General features: G+C 40.3%; 1 protein-coding gene and 1 long non-coding RNA gene across 2 annotated transcripts in view; one reads left to right on the top strand and one right to left on the bottom strand.

Moving 5' to 3' along the window:
- LOC140847224 (uncharacterized) overlaps positions 1-17,177 on the bottom strand; it is a 314,063-nt gene that overhangs the window by 260,658 nt on the left and 36,228 nt on the right. The gene's annotated exons all lie outside the window — the stretch shown is intronic.
- On the top strand, positions 861-1,799 carry LOC108402089 (olfactory receptor 13D1). The gene has a single exon (XM_036990600.1). It carries the CDS (start codon positions 861-863, stop codon positions 1,797-1,799), a length of 939 nt encoding a protein of 312 aa, XP_036846495.1.

Below are 17,177 nucleotides of genomic sequence, written 5' to 3'. Positions count from 1 at the left end.
ATTTTTCTATTAGAAGTTTTTGTGGGGTTACTGATGAAGATCTCAGGAAAACAAAATCTCCCTTAACACCATCATTAGGGGAGAAATGGCATAAAATAGGAGAAAAGGTAACAACTGAAGAGGTTCAGACAGGCCTACATATTGGGTTGATTCAGTGTTTTTGGTGAAGTTATTTTCCTAAATTCTGAAAAATGGCCTCCCTCACCTGGAATCTTTTTGAAGAGGAGAGCCATTCTTCCTTCATCTCTTATATGAATATATAGGTATACGTTTAATATTAAAGTATTACAGAAAGTAAATACAGTTATATATCATATATATCCCATGTTGGAGTCATCTGTTGTTGTAGGTACCTAACAGATTTTGTACTAGTTTAATCCTAATGACAACTTGACAAATAAATAATGCTTCTTCACAATTTACTATGAGCTATCTGAGACTCAGAAAAACTTAGCAACTCACCAAAGTTATATCCAGGTCAAATGATATGGTGCTAGATCTATATAATCATTCCAACAGAGACCAGCATCTTCAAAAAACAGCCTTAATTAAAAATTTCCCTAATAATGACATATCTATATAACCACATTTGAAACTAATCTGTCCTAAATCTTAATTGGCACTTCCCAGCAGAAATCTGGGAGTATTAGAAGCCTTGATTAGGTTGCCGTGTAGTCCTTGGATTCCCAAAGCCTCACTTCCATCATCAATAAAATTAGTATCATATCCCTACCCTTTCTGATCCCTAGGGGTGTTCCAAGAATTGGAAGTAAAGGTGTGTTGAAAACCTAAATTATAAATACAAATTCTCCAGAGTTTGACCTTTTCTAAACCCTGAAGGTGACAATGGACACACAGAGATGGGGAATTACTCAGTGGTGACTGAATTCTTTCTGGTGGGACTCTCCCAATACCCAGAGCTCCAGCGCTTTCTGTTTGTGCTCTGCCTCATCATGTACCTGATAATCCTCCTGGGAAACGGTCTCCTCATTATCATCAGCATACTGGATTCTCGCCTCCACACCCCCATGTACTTCTTTCTCGGAAACCTCTCATTCTTGGACATCTGTTACACATCATCATCCATTCCTCCAGTGCTTGTCATATTTGTATCTGACAGGAAATCCATCTCCTTCACTGGCTGTGCTCTGCAGATGGTTGCCTCTCTTGGTTTGGGCTCCACTGAGTGCGTCCTCCTGGCTGTGATGGCCTATGATCGGTATGTGGCCATCTGCAACCCACTGAGGTACCCCATCATCATGAACAGGGTGCTGTATGTGCACATGGCTGCATGGTCTTGGACCATAGGCTGTCTGAACTCCTTAGTGCAAACAGTCCTGACAATGATGTTGCCTTTTTGTGGAAATAACAATATTGACCATCTTACCTGTGAGATTCTGGCCCTTCTTAAACTCACATGTTCAGATATCACCATGAATGTGCTTATCATGACAGTGGCAAGTATTGTTTTACTGGTGATTCCCCTGCTGTTAATTTTCATTTCCTACATCTTCATAATCTCTTCCATCCTGAGAATTAGTTCCACTGAGGGGAGAAAAAAAGCCTTTTCTACCTGTTCATCCCATCTAACTGTGGTCATCTTATTTTATGGTTCAGCCCTTTTTATGTACATGAAGCCCAAGTCAAAGGACACAAACACCTCTGATGAGATCATTGCACTGTCTTATGGAGTGGTAACCCCAATGTTAAACCCCATCATCTACAGCCTGAGGAATAACGAGGTGAAAGAAGCTATGAAGAAAGTTCTGAGCAGACACCTGCATTTACTGAAAACATGAAAGACCCTGAGGCATATGATAATCCTCAGTGGGGGAATACATGTCTTTTGTCTTCAAAGATAATATTGCAAAACTACTGTTAGGACAGCTTTTATGTTCACAAAGCAAAATATGGGACTCTCTTTTCAGAATAAAATGTTAAGTATATGTTTTAAATAGTGCCTAATCTGCTAGGTTTCCTGCCCTAAGCTGCTCTCCCAACTGCTCCCAGGAAGGTCATGATGCTGTTCATCAAGCTGAATCAGTCTCTCTTCCTGTCTATTTTCTCACTTCCCCTCTTCTCTCTTCTGTTTTCCCCTCTCCTTTCTCCTCCATACATTTCCTTTGTCCTCCTTCCTTTGCTCTTCTTGTCTCCTTTCTCAGTCCTTTGGAAGTGGTATCTTTTGTTTTCCTAATGCATCATCCCTGCACATATGTATAAGCAATCTGCAGATCTACACAGTATTTAGCAAAAGGATGTATATTTGTCTTTTGAGGCATGAATCATCCCCCACAATCAGTCCATGTTATACAGCGTGGGACTGACCAATCTTCTACATACAGGGGTAGGCACAGAAACAAGCCTTCTAAATAATTAAGTAAATAAATAAATAGTAACTTTTAAAACTGTTTATTCCTCTAGTCATAGTGATTGCTATAGTGCAGCAGGTGACCTGTTTCAGGCTAATTAGATTCAACCCCAGCAGTGCTGACACTGGGACACTCTTTCTGCAATGATCCCTTAACTGACAGAATGGAAACCTGAGCTCCTGCTGGTCATCTCTGCCAGTATGTGGGAGAGTCTAATTGAGAAGGAAAGGACAGCGGAAATAGAGAATATGCGTGATGATGTTATTTTAACTACTAAAGACGGATTTGACTAAAATCAGACTTTCCTTTCTACATTTTATCTACATGATTTAAATTAGTATTTTTTTGCAAAAACAAATCTTAGTTAGATTTTACTACTTAACAGCATCATATTATTCCTACTTAATACAGCCCCTTGCTTTACATCCCCCTCCACCTACTCATATTTTTTAAGTCAAAAATATATATAAGATATTTTATCAAAGTGGTTCCAATTTCTCTAGTCTTCAGTTTTTCCCTTTAATAACTAAATTGCATTAATGTAGCCTCTTTTCTACATAACTTCAAACATTCCAGTGATCTCTTCAGTGATTTCTGAGGAGCATTTACATGTCCCCAATTTTCTGTTCTCATAATTTACTCTCATCTGATATTCTGGGCTTCTTTATCATTCTTCTCTGTATTTGAGTCAATATATTGACACTTTGGATCACTAAAGTTGGTTTATTGTAAAATACTTTTAATCATTTAATAGATATTGTCATTTGGCAAAAATTAGCCATATCACTCTTTACATATTAATACACACCACCAGGAAATAGCCTGGTTAAGACAGAATTCCCTAAAAGATGTTGCCTATCTGCTTTTGTCTACTCTGCACAAGAACCATGATTGTAGTAAATCAGGCATTGTATACCTAAACCAGCTAAACAGAACTATATCCCTGGAATGTATCCAACTCAGACTTTGACACAAAATGAAAAATAAATGATACATTTATCTATGGGATAGCAACCCATACGTGTTTATCCACCCTGATGTGCTGTTTTAACAGGCATTTCAAATTCTTGATTCCCTCTATTCCCAAACTACTTCTCTGCAAATCTTTCCTGTCTCAGAAGGTTCTGGCATCATACAGTCACCACTTCCTTTGCTACCACCCAAGTACAAACCACAGTCACATCAGCTATACTACTGTAATGGTTTTCCAAATAATCATATACTAGCTTCCACTCTTGTTCTACAATCCATTCTCTACACAGCTGTAGTGCTGTTATTTAAATGTTAACTACATCATGTTATACTTTTCTTAAAGTGCTACAAATGTTCTTCAATGTACTTAAAATTCAAACTCCTTACATTGCTCTATATGGTTCACATGATCTGACTGCCACCTATTTCTATAACCTCATCTCCTACCATCTACCAGTCTCACTAGACTCTAGTTTTACTGTTGTCTTGCTGATTCTCAAGCATGCCAAATTTACATTTGTTGTTCCCTCTACCTGGAATACTCCACAGAATTTCCAGGGGGATTTACTTCTCCACTATAAGTTTCTCATTTTACATTACCATACTACTTTCTCAGTAACTCCACTTGGTATACCCTCTGATAGAAGTATGTCACTTGCATAAACAATTATTAATGTAGTAACTTCTTAAAATTTTAGAAGTTAGTGTTATTAAGCTCTCAAGATATTATAAAACCTTAATATAAATTTATGAAAGAGGAGTAAGTCCTAGGGAACTAAAGTATAGCATGGTGCCAATAATTAAAAATACTGTAATATATATTTTAAGATTTTGTAAGAGGATAAATCTTATGCTAAGTGTTCTTATTGCAAAATAATAACAATAATAAATAAGAAGGTGGGAGAAATTTGGAGGTGATGGATAGGTTCACGGCACAGACTGATGATAGCTTTATGAGTGTATACTTATCTCCCAACTCAAAAAGTTGTATAGATTATGTCTAGCTGTTTATTTGTCAAAAAAATGGAAAAAACTGGGAGGAAATGGATTTTACTTCAAAAAATAAAGAGCACATACTCAACTTTTAATACACGTAGAACTGTCCAATGGTATTAAACTATCAGAAAGTAGTTGCTTTGGGAGGGTTGGGGGCTGGGAAAGACCAAGAAGAGGCATAAGGGAACTCTTCTAAGATTATGCTACTGTTCTACATCTTGACAGGAGTTTGGATTAAATAGGTTCATGCATTTGTCAAAACAGTAAGTTTTGCTGTACATTTATAAAATTGTAATCAAAATAAAAAAAATTGCAAAAAAATACTTAATTCTAGATAATATTAAATCGTCATGAATGATATTCATATTGAGGGATATGTGCATTGAAGTTGGTAAGGTACTTTGAACTGCAAGTAGAATTAATTAAGCGATAAAGGAGAAGAGGTCACAGATGTGTGAAAAGCAAATGTAGTAAAACTAATGCTAGAATCTACTCAGTGGATATATAGGTATTCATGCTAAAATCCTTTCCATCTTGCTTTATATTTGAAAATTTTCAAAATAAAATGTTGAACAAATTTTTGTACAAAATTTATCAGGGACATGGCTCTTGAATGAATGACACAAGATAGACTCCTACTGAATCAAGGGTCAAAAATAAATTTAAAATGATGACCTTATACATTCCTTTAAACTTTCCTAGGACAAAATATTACTATTTTAAACAGACAAAACTTGTTAATAGGTTATTTACAACTTCTACCAGAGAGAAATTAAAAATAAATTTTAATGGTCCCTGTGAAACTCAATTTTATGTGCTGATGTATAGATGGACTTGTAATTATTATTTGTAGAGATGGGTAACAGGAGAGGACAGGAAATAAGAGAAATGTATGAGAAGATTTATAAAAATAGGATTCTAAGATAAAGAAAGAAAACAGCAAACTTCTTTGGCAGGATGAGTTGTCTGCACAGTTCTTTCACCTGTTTTTGGCTGTTCCTGGTGGCATTAATGGTGCCCCAGGGCACGTCAGACTATACAGACCTTAGCAAAGGGAGTTTGGTTCTTCCTGCGGCATTTATTCTTTACCTCAACTTCTTCCATACCCCGGGGTCCACGAAGATAATGGCATTTGATAATGGCGGTACTGGATGTCAGGGATTCTTAATCTTGGCACTACTGATATTTTGGGCTGATAAATCTCTGTTGTGGGGAGTTGTCCTGTGCACTGCAGATGTTAGTAGCACCCCAGCCCCTTCACACTGGATACCAGTAGTTCCACCTTCCCCACTCCACTCGCAACTGCGATAACCAGCAATGTCCCCAGACTCTAACATAGGACCCAAAGAGCCAGACTCACCACCATTATCTCTATCCACTTGATAACCACCCCTAAATGATGTGACACTGGTGTTCTTAACACAACCAAGGTTCATAATCATATTTTCCAGAGCCATTCCTGATCAATAAATATTCAATAAATATTAAGAGATTTCAGTTCAATTCAGACAATGCATATTATAAACTCTCTTTCCCTATGCCACTGATATTCTCATAGTAGATGTGGGAGAAATAATACAGATGTCAGACACTAAAGATTAGAGACAGTATAAATAGATAGTGATAGCAGTTTAATAAAGTTTTGATGGGGTACAGTATGTGGTAAAAGCACAAGATTGTTTTAAAAGGGAAGGAGACTTCGGTCAATATAACAAAAACTATTGTTTTAGTGATGAAAGGCTTACTGAATATAAATTTTATGCCTTTAATCTACAGGTTTAAATTTCAAGCCTATTTGTGTTTTCTGAGTATGTCACATGGTCTAGATTTTATATTATGATTTGTGAGTATGCTTATATCTCAAATTTTAAGACATATAGAAAGTGTTTTTAAATCGATATTTAACATATCTATAATCAATTTTCAAATAAAGCAAATAACTTTCTGACATCAATATTTTATAAATGTATATGCATATTTAAGTTTGGCAAATTATAATGGTAAAATTAGTGCCCAACAGGGAACCATGGAAATTAGTCAAAAATGTCATGATGCTACTACATGAGAATATATATTGTAATTTAAAATAAATGAAGAACAGACTTCTCTTAATGATGCAAAACTCCTGTTAAGTTTTAACATCATGTTATCTATAGTATTTATTTCATCGATTGTTTCAAAATAAAAAAGAGTAATTTTATCGGTGAGACTAGAGGCCCAAAATCAATGGAGTAGTATCTTCAAATTGTTCACAGAAAAAAAACTAAAAGCCTACAATTCTGCACCAAATTAGATGATATTTCAAGAAAGAAGACAAAATAAAACTCTTTTAGAGAAAGAGATTATGCCACATGCAGAACCCTACAGAGAAAGAAACTATACTCAAATAAAGGGTATCAAAGGGAAAAAAATATAGTAAGCAAAGAAATTGGTAAATAAGTGGTTAAATCCAAATTGTCCCTAGCTTTGTAAAAAAAAAAGCAATGATTTTGGGGATTTTTAAATATAAAGCAAAAATGAAATTTTAAACAATAACATGGATGACAATGGGAGTTATAAAATCACAGATAAAAATTTTAAAGTTCTTGTACTATTCAAAATGATTATGGAGATATTAGATAGATGCTGTGTTAAGCTAAACAAGCATCATTAAAATATTAAGGAAACTCATATAAAAAATAGAAGTAAAATAAAGAACTTCGAAAGGAAATAAAAGAGCAAAAAAATTTCATCAGTTCAATATAAGGCATGAAAGTTGTGAAAGAAAGAAAGATTTATTTATTTTTATTAAGACACTGATAGACAATCTTATCCTCAGGTTCCACATGAGCAACATTGTGAAACTACATTCCCCCTATTTTCAAGACCCCACAACACACCCCATTATAGTCACTGTCCATCTGCATAGTAAGATGCTATAGATTCACTACTTGTCTTCTCTGTGCTATACTTCCTTCCCCGTGCCCCCGCATATTATGTGTTCCAATCATAATGCCCCTTAATCCCCTTTTCCCTCCCTTCCCACTCACCCTTCTCAGTCCCTTTCCCATTGGTAACTGTTAGTCCCATTGGGTTCTGCTAGTATGCTGCTGTTTTGTTCCTGCAGTTTTTGCTTTGTTGTTATACTCCACAGATGAGTGAAATCATTTGGTACTTGTCAGAAAGATTGGTTTAAAAGCATAGTAAATTGTTTTCAAAACACCAAATGTGGATAAAATAATCAGAAGCATAAATATTCACATTAAATGTAAATAAAGGTGCCAGCTAGAACACATTATCAGTTGATATTGTAGAGAATTTACCAACCTATTTTCTAATGCTAAAATTACATTTTATCCCGGCAATAAATTAAACTAATTTAGTTATATTCTATTTACAAGAGAAATTCCTTTAATGTGACACAGAAAACTGGACAGTAATGTGATGGAAAAATATACACTACACAAATACCGATCAAAAGAGAACAGCTGTTTGGATTTAAACCAGGCTAAAAAGGCCTTGAAGCAAAAATCATTACCAGGGACTTTATCAGAAAGATAAAATAGTCCTAAACATTATGCAACTTATAACCCTGCTTCAATACAAACATTAAGAATATAAGAAAAAGACAAATCTACCATAAAAAATGGAGAATTTAATAATATCTGTCTCAAACTAAGAGGTGAATAAAATATACATAACCATGAATACATACACAGACACACATTATATGTATACATATCTTTGCATTAAAACATTAAATTTTTAAACCCAAATGAAATATTTACAAAATCTTATACGAAACAAGTCTCAATAAATACCACAGAATTAATATCATTCGATTCTATGAGTCAAAAATATCAGAAATAAATATTGAAATAAATATTGCCAGGAGCAGGCAACCTTCAGATGCCGGTGAAAGATAAGCAGAAGCCTGAAAGGTGTAATGAAGATGGGACCATCCAGCCTGGCTGATCCATGCTTTATTATCAACCCTTCTCCACGACTAGCCTCCTCAATTAAAAACACAACACCCCATCAGAAAAGCCACAAGACATGGTTGATCTCATGAAATCCCTCTTCCAAACCCATCGGCTGACCTGGAAAGACTGCCAACAGCTTCTCCACACTCTGTTCACAACAGAAGAGAGGAGGCAGCTGGGGTCCTTGATTGGGGTTCATGGTCTGAAATTGCTGTCCCCAAGGAGTGCTCTGAGTGGGACCTCATCACCCCTGAGGACAGAACCAGATCTGCCAATATCAGGATGCCCTCCTCCAGGTGATCAAAGCCTGGTCCAAAAGTCTATGAACATGACCAAGGAATCTTCAGTTGCTCAACAACCAAGACAGTCTCCTGGGGACTATTATGAAAGACTGTGTGAAGCTTATTGCATCCACACCCCCTTCAATCCTGAGTCACCAGGGAGCCAAAAATGGTCAACAGCTCAGTCGTAGCTCAAGCCACCCCAGACATCAGACAAAAGCTCCAAAAACTTGAAGGCTTTGCTGGGATAAATATCATTTGACTGATTAAAATTACCAACAAAGCATATCTAAACAGAGAAGTTCAGGCTGACAGAGAGGCTGAAAGAAAAATGAAGAAAAAGGGCAGACTCCTGGTAGCTGCTCTAAAAGAAAGAGAGATGACCAAAAGGCAGAGAAAAGCTGGCCGCCAGGAGGGGGAAGCCTAGGACGCCCCTAACCAGGGACCAGTGTGCTTACTGTGAAGAGAAGGGGCATTGGAAGAACAAATGCCCCAACCAAGGCAAAGCCCTGAAGCCCAGTCACTGCTGGTAGGAGCCTCACAGGGAAAGGCTCATTAGTCTGGCAGGAACAGATTCAGATGAGGACCAGGCTCTCTCACGCTTGGCCCGCATGAGCCCACGGTCAAAATGAAAGTGGGGGAACAACAGATGACTTTTATGGTTGACATGGGCAAACACTCTGTGGTCACTCTCCACCCTCCCTGTAACTCCCTTCAGTAAAAGGACTGCAACTATTCTCAGAGCCACTGGGACATAAGCAGTCCAGCAACACTTTTGCCAAGCCCGCCAATGTGAACTTCAAAGCCACAAGGCCCGACATAAGTTTCTCTACCTGCCCCAGTGGCCCATTCCCCTCTTCAGCCAAGATATACTCTCAAAGCTCAGAGACCAAATAACTTTTAAATCAACTGGATGCACCAGCCTCAAACTAAACCCAGGCCAAGAAGAGCCAGGGTCCCTCGTACTGGCAATAGCCATACCCAGGGAAGAGGGGTGGAGGCTATTCTGTGCCCAGGCCCCCTCAAGTAGCCCACCTGAATTCAGAGCTGCTTCCTCTCAGTATGGGTTGAAGACAACCCACCTGGACTTGCTCATAGCCGAGTCCCTGTCACTGTAGAATTGACTCCAGGGGCCCAGCCATAAAGACAGCAGCAGTAACCCCTCTCAAAAAAAATAAGAACAGGCATCCAGGAGCACCTGATCAGACTCAAAGAGGCAGGCATTCTAATTGAGAGTCAGTCGCTCTGGAACACCCCACTTCTACCAGTCAAAAAGCCAGGAAGAGGGCACTGGCCTGTTCAAGACCTGTGAGCCATTAACAAAGCGACTGTCTCTTTACACCCAGTGGTCCCAAATCTGTACACCCTCCTCAGCCAGATCCCAGGGTCTGCCAAGTGGTTCACTTGCCTGGACTTAAAAGATGCCTTCTTCTGCCTCCAGCTGGCCCCCCAAACCTGGCTCTTGTTTGCCTTTGAATGGACTGAACCGGATATGGGGCCACAGATGCAGTCAGCATGGACATGGCTTCCACAAGGGTTCAAGAATTCACCCACTCTCTTTGGAGAGGCACTGGCTGCAAACCTTGCCAGCTTTCCAAGGGAAGCCACATGCTGCACCGTCCTGCAGTACATAGATGACCTCCTCCCTGCCAATGACACCCAGTAAAATTGTGCAAAAGGCACAAAGGCCCTCCTGCAACTCCTGTCAGACTCAGGATACAGAGCCTTATAAAAAAAGGGCACAAGTCTGCCAGCAGCAAGTTCAGTACTTGGGCTTCCTCCTCATCCAGGGAGAAAGGGCACTGGGGCCAGAGAAGAAAAGGTCATTTTCTCCTTATCTCGGCCCCAGATGAAGAAAAGCGTATGAGAGTTCCTGGGGGCCACCAGATTCTGCAGAATCTGGATTCCTGGATTTTCGGCAATGGCAAAACCCCTCTACAGCCTCCTCGGGGAGCCAGACCAAGAGACCCCTGTCTACAGAGAAGAGGCAAGAGCCACCTTCCTAGAAATAAAGGCTGCTTCAGAACAGGCACCAGCCCTAGGCCTCCTAGATATAAAAAAGCCCTTCAATCTCTTTGTACGTGAGAAAAAAATAGCCCTTGGAGTTCTCACATAGACTGGCAGTGGCCAGTTGCATACCTGTCAAAAAACTAAACCTGGTTGTGGCAGGATGGCCACCCTGCCTCAGGACACTGGCAGCCACAGTTCTATTCATTAAAAAGCAGATAAACTTAGCCTGGGACAAAAAATAAATGTCAAGGTTCCCCATACTGTTGTGTCCCTCTTAAACACACAGAGACACCAATTCCTCTCCAACTCTCAGCTGGCACAATACTAAAACTCCTCAAGACTGTCTGGCTCCCCAAAAAAGTAGCAATTCTTCATGCAAAGAACACCAAAAGGAAAACAACCCTATAACACAGGGGAACCAGCTAGCAGATAAAGCAGCAGAAAGAGCGGCCAATAAAAAATCAGATAAACCTCCTTTTCTCACTATGGCCTTAACACACCCAGTGGAGGCCCCTCCAGCCAAGTACACTGAAAAAGAGAAGGACTGAGCCATGGCTGAAAGAGCCACCCTAACTAAAAATACATGGTAGATGCTGCCTGACAAATGCATCTTTATGCCAACTGCAACCAGAAGGCATCTAGTCATCAAATACCATCAGCTCACCCACCTAAGAAAAACTGCACTAGAAGCCTTCCTCAAAAAAGCAATGCTATATCAGCCAGTTGCCAGCATTATTAAGCTGAGCAATAAGTGAGCAGTGCATGACCTGTGCCAGAAATAGTGCTCAGTCTGCACCACAACCCCTGCCAGGTGTCCAAAGAGCAGGAGTTGCACCTGAGATAGATTTCTGAAAACCTTGAGATAGACTTCACAGATGTCCAGCCAAGCAGAGGACTCAAATGCCTACTAGTAATAGTGTGTACATACTCTGGGTGGGTTGAAGCCTTCCCAACTAGGACAAAACAAAACCAGGAGGTAGCCAAAGTCCTCCTGAAAGAAATTGTGCCCCAGATTGGCCTACTGTCTATAAGTCACAGTGACAATGGACCTGCCTTTGTAGCAGATGCAGTACAGATTTTAACTAGATCTCTCAACATTACCTGGAAACTCCACACTGTATCAGGCCACAAAGTTCAGGGGAAGTGGAGTGAATGAATAGCACCCTCAAAAGAACCCTAGCCAACTTTTTCCAAGAAACTAGCCTCCCGTGGCCAGACCTACTGCCCCTGGCTCTCCTGCATGCTCACTGAACACCTGGGACTCAAGGCTTTTCCCCTTTTAAATTAGTGTATAGATGCCCTCCCCTGTGTCTAGGAAGCCTCCCAGGGAACCTATGCCAGATAAGAAATAAGAGAGCAAGAGAACAGCTCCAAGCCTTGGGAGCCACCCTAAATAAGCTGCATATACCACAAAAAAGCCCAAAACTCCTTAGGGACCCCAACACATTCCTTCCAGGCTGGGGACTCAGTCTAGGTCAAAGTTTGAAAAAGGGACCCCCTCAAACCTCAGTGGACTGGCTCCCACATTGTTGTTCTAATCCCTCCTACTGCCCTCAAAGTTGCAGGCATCACTCCATGGGTCCACTATTTCAGAGTGAAAAAGGCCCATAATCCAGACAAAGAAATACATCAATAGAAGCCCCAGTCAGACCTCCAGAACTCTGTGAAGTCTGGCAATCCAGCAAGCTTCCCTCCATGAAGCTCATATACAAACAATATATATTTTTGTTGTTAGAAAATTTGGGGTGGCATTGTGAGAAATCAACTTTAGGTATTTCCTATTCATTTTGCAATATTAATAGTAAAAATATAATCTCTTAGGTGACCTTATTAAACTTTTAGTAATTATATGCAAATATATATGTTGACATTTGACAGAATGTAGCCACATGACTCTTTTACATATTATTACACAACACTAGCAATCAGCCTGGTTAAGTCAGAATTCCCTTAAAAGATGTTACATATATGATTTTGTCCACTTTGCATACCAAAACCATGACTATAATAAATCAGGCATGTTTTACCTAATCCAGCTATAATCCATGGACTATACTCAATTTAGACTTAGACAAAAAATAAATGATATATTTATCTATATGGTAGTGACTTATATGTGTTTATCCACCCTAATGTGCTCTTCTAATAGGCATTTCAAATATAACATGTTAGAAACAGAATTCTTGATTGCCTCTATCCCCAAACTATTCCTCCCCAATTCTTTCCCACCACAGAAGGTGAGGGCATCATACAGTTACATCCAATCCACTAGTAAATTTTGTCAACTCTATCTTCATATTTACTCTTAATATGACTACTTCCATTGTTACCACCCAAGTACAAGCCAGTCATCTCAGCTATACTACTGTAATGTTTTTCTAATTAATTATATACTTGTTTTCACTCTTGTTCTCTTGGACTTCATTCTCTGCACAGTGGCTCTAGTGTTGTTTTTTAAAAGTTAACCATATCATGTCATACTCTCCCTAAAATGCTACTAATGTTTTCCTTCATACTTAAAATAAAATGAAAACTTCTTAACATGGTCCAGATGGTCCACATTATCTGGCTGCCACCTATTTCTATAACCTCATCTCCTACCTTCTACCAGGCTTGCTAGACTCTAATTTCACTGTTATCTTGCTGTTTCTCAAACATGCCAAATTTATGTTTGCTGTACCTTCCACCTGGAAAACACTTGTAGAATTTCCAAGGGATGCCCCTGTCATTTCTAACAGGTCTTTCTTCAAATATCTAATGTGCTCTTTTTAGAAAAGCCTCAACATGCTTCCCCCCACAGCCATCGATATTTATCTATCCCTTAAATTGCATTATACATTGATCATTTTATGGCTTGATTGTCTATTTTCCCCACTATAAGGCAGAGACTTTTTCTTATTCATTGCTGTAGAATCCCAGTGCCTAGATCAATGATATGCAAATGGTAGTTTATAAATAAGATTTGGATGTAAAGTAAACCCTCTCTAGGATAGCATTATATATTTTATTCTGGATCATCCATACATAAATTTATGCCTCTTCCTAACTAAACAACTGGTAGGAGCCCTAAGCCAGTTAAAGGACTAAACTCTATCTTCTCAGTGTACCCTTTTCTTTCCAGATTCGGTTTATTCTTATTTGTGTTTTCTTTACTTAATTACAATATTATTCAAAACCTTGGCTCCAGTGTAACACTTGGTTCCCTCCCACTTCCTTTATGCTATTCTTTTGTTTTTGTTGTTGTTCCGCAGGGTGATGAAATTGGTTACTAGTTCTTACAGAGATCTGATTTATCTTGAGAAAGTCATTTGTGTTTACACTGTAACATGTACAAAGATCATTATAATACATAGGCTTTATGAAATAATGATTTCTGTGAGGGTTTCTTCTCCAGAATGTACTTCAAATGCTAGTTACATATTGGCCATTGCTATGGAAGTGTTTAGTTTTTGTTTTTCTCCCTTTCTTCTTGTATATTATGATCATTTTCTCTCCAAACAGATCAAAATCCTTAGTATCTTTTCAGTGTACTCTACCATAATCAGTTTTGTACTGTGCTGTTGGTTGTAGAGAGGAGGTAATACAATTCTACTACTAGAAAGAATGGCTTATTGGTTAAAGTCCAAGAAATGAGTTTCTATTTTCACTGCCATACTACTTCCTGAGTACCTTCATCGGATATACCCTTTGATAGAAGTAATATAGTTGTATAAACAATTATTAACGTAGTAACTTCTTTAAAATATAGAAGTAGCATTAATAAGCTCTTAAGATATTTTAAAACATTAACATTCAGGAAAAAAGATTTGACCTTTAATTCCAATACCTTTTATACATGTCAAAAGGTTAAAACTCTACATTATGAAATTTTTATATGTCTCACCACAATAAGCATAATTTTTTAAATTGAGATTTTCACAAATTCACACTTTGAAAACCAAAACAAAAGGACTAGAGATAGAGAAATTTAAACGGAAATAGATAAATGTATTGATGAGGAAAGTAACTACTTTTTTAAAGGAAAAAAGGATATACCAAGTTGTGGGTAAAATTGTCATATTTCCAGAATATCTCACCTGGCTTTGGTACATCCGCATATCAACAGGCATTCAGAGGTGTAAAGAAGTAGACTTTAGTACATTTGCATCTTTCATCTCCATATCAATGGGTAATTACCTGAGCAACAGAGGGTTTATCTGTACCTTATCTGTACCGGAGAAGTGAGAGAGAGGGCCCGTGGTTGCAGCTTGAGCAGGAGAGAGAGAGAGATGGGCTGGACGGCAGTTTTGTAAGACACTTTCATCCCAAAGAGCATTTTGCTGTCGAGTCCTTTGGTCACACTGAATCCAAAGCGAACTTGCTCAGGCTGAAACCCATTAACAAGACAATTGGCCAAGTCAGCAGGGTTCACTGTTGACCAAGGGAAAAGACAGGCTGCCCTTATGGAAGGGGTACTTCAGAAGGCTGCCCCTGTGAATGGGGACATAGTGGATTGTCCCCCAATGGGTATGTGGTCTGAGGTGGCTTGCCTCCTAGAGGACTGGGCCCCACCCCAGGACTGGAGGCAAGTGAAGGTGACACCTGAGGCAGTAGGGGTGTCTCTTAGAATAGTAAGCAGAGCCTTTGGGAAGCAGAGTGCCCGTGAGGCAATGGGGACTGTGGGTTGGCTGCTTTTCACAGTCTTAAAAGGGTCTACAGAGGAGACCCAAGAAATGGCAGCATGAGAACGCAAGCTGCAAACTTCAGTAGATTCCCTGAGGAGGGAAGTGACATTGTTGCAAGAGGTGGCACGAGAACGCGAGCTGCAAACCTCTGTGGAATCCCTGAGGAAGGAGATGGCCTGGATGCGGGAGGAGGCAGCACGAGAGCGCTGGCAGCAAGAAGCCATTGGAGACAAGACGGCAGCGCTGCCAGGTGTTCTGAAGGAGGACGAGGCCATCAAGGAAAAGGACGAACTCCTGAGGGAAGCAGAGGCGGAGGTAGCACAAGAACATCAGCTGAGCAGCGTTGAGGTGAAGGTAAGAGAGCTTCTGAAGACTGAGGTAGCATTGCTGTGAGGCACAGTAGAAAACGTAAAGATTGTAGCAGAAGAGGCACTCAGGGGAGGGGAGAGAAAGGTGCCATGAGCCCCAGAAACGTAGGAGCTGGAGCTGGATGAAGGGGTGGTGCCGGAGGCACTGGCACCTCCTGTATTGAAAGCACACCCAGTGGTTGTAAAGAAAATAAAGACCCGGAAGCTGAAAGTTCCCCAAGGAGAGGAGCAGCCCCCTCCCTAGGTCATGGAGCACTCTATGCTCCGCCCCTATACTCAGGCTGAGCTGGTGGATTTGGGCTCCCGGTTTAGACAGAAGCCCTTGGAGTCAATATCAGCTTGGCTCCTGCGTCTGTGGGACTTAGGGGTAGATGGAATTGTTCTGTCGGGATCAGAGATGGGAAAGCTGTCTTCCCTGACAGTGCAGCCTGACTTGAGGCAGTGATCATAAAATGCACATCAGACCCCAGGGAGTCACCCCCTCCTCGATTGGCTTATGGCTGCACTTCATGCTGTGTGGCCCAATCCAGGTGATCTGCCATCCTCTTCTGTTAGATGGCAGACATATGCTGAGCTCCCACAGGTGCTACGAGAGCTAGGTATAAGAAATGCCATCTATAGTCCAGACAATTATGGCACAGATGAAGAGGCTTTTACTACTGGGATGAGAAATACTGTACTTCAAACAGCTCCTACATCCCTCTTTGGGTCTCTAGTGGCCATTCTTTCCCCTCACTTAGGGCAGCCCATAAGCGAGGTAACACGTACAGTAGCAGACTTAGGAGAGGCAGAAGCAATTGGAATCCAGAAAGAAATAAGACCTGTTACTCACAAGAAGAATTTACAGGGCCCTATGAAGGTTATGAGGACCCAGATGTGGGCTGATTTAATATGGGCAGGAGCAGATGGGAGGAAATTAGATGGGAAGTCAAATAGGATCTTACTAGAGCTATGGCCACAGCTGAAACCAGAGCAGCAGTTCCAGCCATTAAGACCAAAGAGGCAGAGGTCAGAGACAGGGCCACGAGTCTGGCCTGTGTGTTTGCAAGAATTCCTGCTGGAAAATGAGCCAACCTCACTTGAGCCCACTCAGGAAGGTGATTGGGGAGCATGGTTTGACTGAGGGAAAGGTCAAGGTATCTGCCCTGAGGGACCAGTGGGTGACCGGAAGCCACATGTTGAAATACCTATCCATTGGTCCCCAGTGAACATACATGTCCTGGCTCTAGTGGACACAGGGGCTGAATGTTCATTGATTCATGGTAACCCTGAATGGTTCCCTGGGACCCCCACTATCATAGATGGATATGTGGGGAAAGCTATCAGAGTGAAAAAAGCCCAAATCTCTTTGGGAATAGGGTGTCTACTCCCAAAGTAGTATACTGTATTTATATCTCCTATTCCTGAGTATATTTTGGGGATTGATATCCTGCAGGGTCTATGGTTGCAGACCACTGCAGGTGAGTTCAGACTGAGAATACATGTGGTGAAGGCAGTTCTGAGGGGACATGCTAGGCACTTGCCCAAAGCTTTGCCTGTGCCTTGGCGGGTGACT

Source organism: Manis javanica, chromosome 2 (genome assembly GCF_040802235.1).
Source record: "Manis javanica isolate MJ-LG chromosome 2, MJ_LKY, whole genome shotgun sequence".
Lineage (NCBI taxonomy): Eukaryota > Metazoa > Chordata > Mammalia > Pholidota > Manidae > Manis > Manis javanica.
This window is presented reverse-complemented; position numbering and strand designations above follow the sequence as displayed.